Here is an 8084-nt window from a genome sequence, read left to right as displayed (position 1 = left end):
AGGATTTCTGGAGCTATCTCTCAGTTGAGTTATAATGAGAATGACCGTGAGGCCTTTTCTGATTCCGGTATGATACCAATTCTGATTGAATGGTTGGCTGATGAGTCGGAAGAGCTCAGGGATAACGCAGCTGAGGCACTTATTAATTTCTCTGAAGACCAAGAGCATTATGCTAGAGTGCATGAGGCAATAAGCCATCCTGTGTTTCAGAGTATGCAGAGCAGACTTGCTAGAATCAGAGCTTCCCATGAACTAATGGTACGGTCAATTAGAAGGGTCACACTCGAACATCTTGTCCGGGATCCAGATCGTCTCTGATCCAGCTTTCCATCTGTTTTGATGGATGTTTATAATCTGACTTGGAAAGAAGGACTCAAATGTTGTTGTTTGATTTGCAATTTTGTTTTTGATACGTTTGTATACACATGTACTAATAAAAGTCTAAAAGATATCAAATTTTGAATGGATTTGGAATCTTCATCTTCAGTCTTCTTTTATATGATTCTGCATCCAGTGGTTGGACCGTAAGAGTCGTACACAATTTTATAAATCTCAGGCCTAGGCTGCTCGTTGTGAACCACAGGACATTGAGCGATGCAGCAATGGTGTAACGGACTTTCCATCAACTTGTGGCTTCTTCTCCGGCTTTACTTCTTCAAGAGTCTCTAAAGTTGCGAAACATGCTTTCTTCCTCAACTCAATTACCAAATAGGCTGCATCAACATCTTCTCCAATCACCACAAGCTCATCCTGAAATTCCCCTTCCACAGCCACTGAGGTTACACCTGCGATTCCAAGATACAGTTGTATAAAAGTTTCAACTTTTTAACCATTAGAAAACCAACCATTCTCGGTTTAAAACTTTGAATCTGTTAGACACTTACCATTTGCAACTACAGCTGCTTGCATTGCTTTCTTCCTGCATTTGTCACTGTTCAGCGACAATTTGATACGCATCTTTTGCTGCAGAAATGCTCCAACATAACCACAAAATTGCTTAGAAGCTGTAAATAGCTATATTAGTGTTTCTGAGGTTCAAATGTGTCTTAATCCAATGCAACTGACTAGTTATAAGTGTTTGAGATGGATGTGGAGAGTTTAAAAGCCACTTATATCCATTTTGTCCCAAAACAGGCTCTCCACATCTATCTCAAACTCTTATAATAAGTTAGTTGCATTGGATTAAGACACATTTTAACACCATAAACACTAACATAGCTGTTTAGTGCTTCTAAGCAATGTTTTCTTGGTTTTAGCCTGTTTTGGGACAAAATAGGTATAAGTGGCTTTTAAACTCTCCACATCTATCTCAAAGTCTTATAATTAGTTAGTTGCATTGGATTAAGACACATTTTAACCCCATAAACACTAACATAGCTGTTTAGTGCTTCTAAGCAATGTTTTCTTGGTTTTAGCCTGTTTTGGGACAAAATGGATATAAGTGGCTTTTAAACTCTCCACATCTATCTCAAACTCTTATAATTAGTTAGTTGCATTGGATTAAGACACATTTTAACCCCAGAAACACTAACATAGCTGTTTACAGCTTCTAAGCAATGTTTTCTTGCTGTTAGCCTTTTTTGGGACAAAATGGGTATAAGTGGCTTTTAAACTCTCCACATCTATCTCAAACTCTTATAATTAGTTAGTTGCATTGGATTAAGACACATTTTAACCCCATAAATACTAACATAGCTGTTTACAGCTTCTAAGCAAAGTTTTCTTGGTTTTAGCCTGTTTTGGGACAAAATGGGTATAAGTGGCTTTTAAACTCTCCACATCTATCTCAAACTCTTATAATAAGTTAGTTGCATTGGATTAAGACACATTTTAACACCATAAACACTAACATAGCTGTTTAGTGCTTCTAAGCAATGTTTTCTTGGTTTTAGCCTGTTTTGGGACAAAATAGGTATAAGTGGCTTTTAAACTCTCCACATCTATCTCAAAGTCTTATAATTAGTTAGTTGCATTGGATTAAGACACATTTTAACCCCATAAACACTAACATAGCTGTTTACAGCTACTAAGCAATGTTTTCTTGGTTTTAGCCTGTTTTGGGACAAAATGGATATAAGTGGCTTTTAAACTCTCCACATCCATCTCAAACACTTATAACTAGTCAGTTGCATTGGATTAAGACACATTTGAACCTCAGAAACACTAATATAGCTATTTACAGCTTCTAAGCAATGTTTTTTTGGTTTTAGCCTGTTTTGGGACAAAATGGATATAAGTGGCTTATAAACTCTCCACATCTATCTCAAAGTCTTATAATTAGTTAATTGCATTGGATTAAGACACATTTTAACCCCATAAACACTAACATAGCTGTTTACAGCTTCTAAGCAATTTTTTCTTGCTGTTAGTTTGTTTTGGGACAAAATGGGTATAAGTGGCTTTTAAACTCTCCACATCTATCTCAAACTCTTATAATTAGTTAGTTGCATTGGATTAAGACACATTTTAACCCCAGAAACACTAACATAGCTGTTTACAGCTTCTAAGCAATGTTTTCTTGCTGTTAGCCTTTTTTGGGACAAAATGGGTATAAGTGGCTTTTAAACTCTCCACATCTATCTCAAACTCTTATAATTAGTTAGTTGCATTGGATTAAGACACATTTTAACCCCATAAATACTAACATAGCTGTTTACAGCTTCTAAGCAATGTTTTCTTGGTTTTAGCCTGTTTTGGGACAAAATAGGTATAAGTGGCTTTTAAACTCTCCACATCTATCTCAAAGTCTTATAATTAGTTAGTTGCATTGGATTAAGACACATTTTAACCCCATAAACACTAACATAGCTGTTTAGTGCTTCTAAGCAATGTTTTCTTGGTTTTAGCCTGTTTTGGGACAAAATGGTGAGGGTAATGCTGTTTTGATAGCGGAACAACTTGTGAGGATCTTGAGAGAAGGTGATAACGAAGCCAAGTTGGCGGCTTCTGATGTGCTATGGGATCTTGCGGGTTATAGGCATTCTGTATCTGTTATTAGAGAGTCTGGCGCTATTCCTTTGCTGATCGAGCTTTTGAGAGATGGATCCCTTGAGTTTAGAGAGAGGATTTCTGGAGCTATCTCTCAGTTGAGTTATAATGAGAATGACCGTGAGGCCTTTTCTGATTCCGGTATGATACCAATTCTGATTGAATGGTTGGCTGATGAGTCGGAAGAGCTCAGGGATAACGCAGCTGAGGCACTTATTAATTTCTCTGAAGACCAAGAGCATTATGCTAGAGTGCATGAGGCAATAAGCCATCCTGTGTTTCAGAGTATGCAGAGCAGACTTGCTAGAATCAGAGCTTCCCATGAACTAATGGTACGGTCAATTAGAAGGGTCACACTCGAACATCTTGTCCGGGATCCAGATCGTCTCTGATCCAGCTTTCCATCTGTTTTGATGGATGTTTATAATCTGACTTGGAAAGAAGGACTCAAATGTTGTTGTTTGATTTGCAATTTTGTTTTTGATACGTTTGTATACACATGTACTAATAAAAGTCTAAAAGATATCAAATTTTGAATGGATTTGGAATCTTCATCTTCAGTCTTCTTTTATATGATTCTGCATCCAGTGGTTGGACCGTAAGAGTCGTACACAATTTTATAAATCTCAGGCCTAGGCTGCTCGTTGTGAACCACAGGACATTGAGCGATGCAGCAATGGTGTAACGGACTTTCCATCAACTTGTGGCTTCTTCTCCGGCTTTACTTCTTCAAGAGTCTCTAAAGTTGCGAAACATGCTTTCTTCCTCAACTCAATTACCAAATAGGCTGCATCAACATCTTCTCCAATCACCACAAGCTCATCCTGAAATTCCCCTTCCACAGCCACTGAGGTTACACCTGCGATTCCAAGATACAGTTGTATAAAAGTTTCAACTTTTTAACCATTAGAAAACCAACCATTCTCGGTTTAAAACTTTGAATCTGTTAGACACTTACCATTTGCAACTACAGCTGCTTGCATTGCTTTCTTCCTGCATTTGTCACTGTTCAGCGACAATTTGATACGCATCTTTTGCTGCAGAAATGCTCCAACATAACCACAAAATTGCTTAGAAGCTGTAAATAGCTATATTAGTGTTTCTGAGGTTCAAATGTGTCTTAATCCAATGCAACTGACTAGTTATAAGTGTTTGAGATGGATGTGGAGAGTTTAAAAGCCACTTATATCCATTTTGTCCCAAAACAGGCTCTCCACATCTATCTCAAACTCTTATAATAAGTTAGTTGCATTGGATTAAGACACATTTTAACACCATAAACACTAACATAGCTGTTTAGTGCTTCTAAGCAATGTTTTCTTGGTTTTAGCCTGTTTTGGGACAAAATAGGTATAAGTGGCTTTTAAACTCTCCACATCTATCTCAAAGTCTTATAATTAGTTAGTTGCATTGGATTAAGACACATTTTAACCCCATAAACACTAACATAGCTGTTTAGTGCTTCTAAGCAATGTTTTCTTGGTTTTAGCCTGTTTTGGGACAAAATGGATATAAGTGGCTTTTAAACTCTCCACATCTATCTCAAACTCTTATAATTAGTTAGTTGCATTGGATTAAGACACATTTTAACCCCAGAAACACTAACATAGCTGTTTACAGCTTCTAAGCAATGTTTTCTTGCTGTTAGCCTTTTTTGGGACAAAATGGGTATAAGTGGCTTTTAAACTCTCCACATCTATCTCAAACTCTTATAATTAGTTAGTTGCATTGGATTAAGACACATTTTAACCCCATAAATACTAACATAGCTGTTTACAGCTTCTAAGCAAAGTTTTCTTGGTTTTAGCCTGTTTTGGGACAAAATGGGTATAAGTGGCTTTTAAACTCTCCACATCTATCTCAAACTCTTATAATAAGTTAGTTGCATTGGATTAAGACACATTTTAACACCATAAACACTAACATAGCTGTTTAGTGCTTCTAAGCAATGTTTTCTTGGTTTTAGCCTGTTTTGGGACAAAATAGGTATAAGTGGCTTTTAAACTCTCCACATCTATCTCAAAGTCTTATAATTAGTTAGTTGCATTGGATTAAGACACATTTTAACCCCATAAACACTAACATAGCTGTTTACAGCTACTAAGCAATGTTTTCTTGGTTTTAGCCTGTTTTGGGACAAAATGGATATAAGTGGCTTTTAAACTCTCCACATCCATCTCAAACACTTATAACTAGTCAGTTGCATTGGATTAAGACACATTTGAACCTCAGAAACACTAATATAGCTATTTACAGCTTCTAAGCAATGTTTTTTTGGTTTTAGCCTGTTTTGGGACAAAATGGATATAAGTGGCTTATAAACTCTCCACATCTATCTCAAAGTCTTATAATTAGTTAATTGCATTGGATTAAGACACATTTTAACCCCATAAACACTAACATAGCTGTTTACAGCTTCTAAGCAATGTTTTCTTGGTTTTAGCCTGTTTTGGGACAAAATGGGTATAAGTGGCTTTTAAACTCTCCACATATATCTCAAACTCTTATAATTAGTTAGTTGCGTTGGATTAAGACACATTTTAACCCCATAAACACTAACATAGCTGTTTAGTGCTTCTAAGCAATGTTTTCTTGGTTTTAGCCTGTTTTGGGACAAAATAGGTATAAGTGGCTTTTAAACTCTCCACATCTATCTCAAAGTCTTATAATTAGTTAGTTGCATTGGATTAAGACACATTTTAACCCCATAAACACTAACATAGCTGTTTATAGCTACTAAGCAATGTTTTCTTGGTTTTAGCCTGTTTTGGGACAAAATGGATATAAGTGGCTTTTAAACTCTCCACATCCATCTCAAACACTTATAACTAGTCAGTTGCATTGGATTAAGACACATTTGAACCCCAGAAACACTAACATAGCTATTTACAACTTCTAAGCAATGTTTTCTTGGTTTTAGCCTGTTTTGGGACAAAATAGATATAAGTGGCTTATAAATTCTCCACATCTATCTCAAAGTCTTATAATTAGTTAGTTGCATTGGATTAAGACACATTTTAACCCCATAAACACTAACATAGCTGTTTACAGCTTCTAAGCAATGTTTTCTTGGTTTTAGCCTGTTTTGGGACAAAATGGGTATAAGTGGCTTTTAAACTCTCCACATCTATCTCAAACTCTTATACTTAGTTAGTTGCATTGGATTAAGACACATTTTAACCCCATAAACGCAAACATAGCTGTTTACAGCTTCTAAGCAATGTTTTCTTGCTGTTAGCCTGTTTTGGGACAAAATGGGTATAAGTGGCTTTTAAACTCTCCACATCTAACTCAAACGCTTATAATTAGTTAGTTGCATTGGATTAAGACACATTTTAACCCCAGAAACACTAACATAGCTGTTTACAGCTTCTAAGCAATGTTTTCTTGGTTTTAGCCTGTTTTGGGACAAAAGGGGTATAAGTGGCTTTTAAACTCTCCACATCTATCTCAAACTCTTATAATTAGTTAGTTGCATTGGATAAGACATACTTTAACCCCATAAACACTAACATAGCTTTTTACAGCTTCTAAGCAATGTTTTCTTGGTTTTAGCCTGTTTTGGGACAAAATGGGTATAAGTGGCTTTTAAACTCTCCACATCTATCTCAAACTCTTATAATTAGTTAGTTGCATTGGATTAAGACACATTTGAACCCCATAAAAACTAACATAGCTGTTTACAGCTTCTAAGCAATATTTTCTTGGTGTTAGCCTGTTTTGGGATAAAATGGGTATAATGCTTTTAAAACTCTCCACATTCATCTCAAACTCTTATAATTAGTTAGTTGCATTGGATTAAGACACATTTTAACCCCATAAACACTAACTTAACTGTTTATAGCTTCTAAGCAATGTTTTCTTGGTTTTAGCCTGTTTTGGGACAAAATGGGTATAAGTGGCTTTTAAACTCTCCACACCTATCTCAAACTCTTATACTTAGTTAGTTGCATTGGATTAAGACACATTTTAACCCCATAAACACAAACATAGCTGTTTACAGCTACTAAGCAATTTTTTCTTGCTGTTAGTTTGTTTTGGGACAAAATGGGTATAAGTGGCTTTTAAACTCTCCACATCTATCTCAAACTCTTATAATTAGTTAGTTGCATTGGATTAAGACACACTTTAACCCCAGAAACACTAACATAGCTGTTTACAGCTTCTAAGCAATGTTTTCTTGCTGTTAGCCTGTTTTGGGACAAAATGGGTATAAGTGGCTTTTAAACTCTCCACATCTATCTCAAACTCTTATAATTAGTTAGTTGCATTGGATTAAGACACATTTTAACCCCAGAAACACTAACATAGCTGTTTACAGCTTCTAAGCAAAGTTTTCTTGGTTTTAGCCTGTTTTGGGACAAAATGGGTATAAGTGGCTTTTAAACTCTCCACATCTCTCTCAAACTCTTATAATTAGTTAGTTGCATTGGATTAAGACACATTTTAACCCCATAAACACTAACATAGCTGTTTACAGCTACTAAGCAATGTTTTCTTGGTTTTAGCCTGTTTTGGGACAAAATGGATATAAGTGGCTTTTAGACTCTCCACATCCATCTCAAACTCTTATAACTAGTCAGTTGCATTGGATTAAGACACATTTGAACCCCATAAACACTTATATAGCTATTTACAGCTTCTAAGCAATGTTTTCTTGGTTTTAGCCTGTTTTGGGACAAAATGGATATAAGTGGCTTATAAACTCTCCATATCTATCTCAAAGTCTTATAATTAGTTAGTTGCATTGGATTAAGCCACATTACAACCCCATAAACACTAACATAGCTGTTTACAGCTTCTAAGCAATGTTTTCTTGGTTTTAGCCTGTTTTGGGACAAAATGGGTATAAGTGGCTTTTAAACTCTCCACATCTATCTCAAACTCTTATAATAAGTTAGTTGCATTGGATTAAGACACATTTTAACACCATAAACACTAACATAGCTGTTTAGTGCTTCTAAGCAATGTTTTCTTGGTTTTAGCCTGTTTTAGGACAAAATAGGTATAAGTGGCTTTTAAACTCTCCACATCTATCTCAAAGTCTTATAATTAGTTAGTTGCATTGGATTAAGACACTTTTTAACCCCATAAAC

At 35.7% G+C, this 8084-nt stretch overlaps 1 protein-coding gene and 2 pseudogenes across 2 annotated transcripts; 1 reads left to right on the top strand and 2 right to left on the bottom strand.

Annotated features, from left to right (window-relative positions):
• Positions 1-460: 460 nt before the first annotated feature.
• On the bottom strand, positions 461-957 carry LOC147938108 (heavy metal-associated isoprenylated plant protein 47-like; annotated as a pseudogene). The gene is made up of 2 exons (XR_015567251.1): positions 885-957; positions 461-785 (listed from the first exon to the last, which is right to left on the bottom strand). The product of XR_015567251.1 is annotated as a heavy metal-associated isoprenylated plant protein 47-like (transcript).
• A 1904-nt stretch (positions 958-2861) lies between these two features.
• Positions 2862-3542, top strand: LOC147938107 (uncharacterized; the record flags this gene model as incomplete). The annotated part of the gene is made up of 1 exon (XM_087465473.1): positions 2862-3542. A coding segment is annotated over one exon (519 nt), but the record flags the coding sequence as incomplete, so codon positions are not given.
• On the bottom strand, positions 3523-4019 carry LOC147938106 (heavy metal-associated isoprenylated plant protein 47-like; annotated as a pseudogene).
• Between the last annotated feature and the right edge of the window lie 4065 nt (positions 4020-8084).

Source organism: Camelina sativa, chromosome 9 (assembly GCF_030686135.1).
Source record: "Camelina sativa cultivar CO46 ecotype springtype chromosome 9, ASM3068613v1".
Lineage (NCBI taxonomy): Eukaryota > Viridiplantae > Streptophyta > Magnoliopsida > Brassicales > Brassicaceae > Camelina > Camelina sativa.
This window is presented reverse-complemented; position numbering and strand designations above follow the sequence as displayed.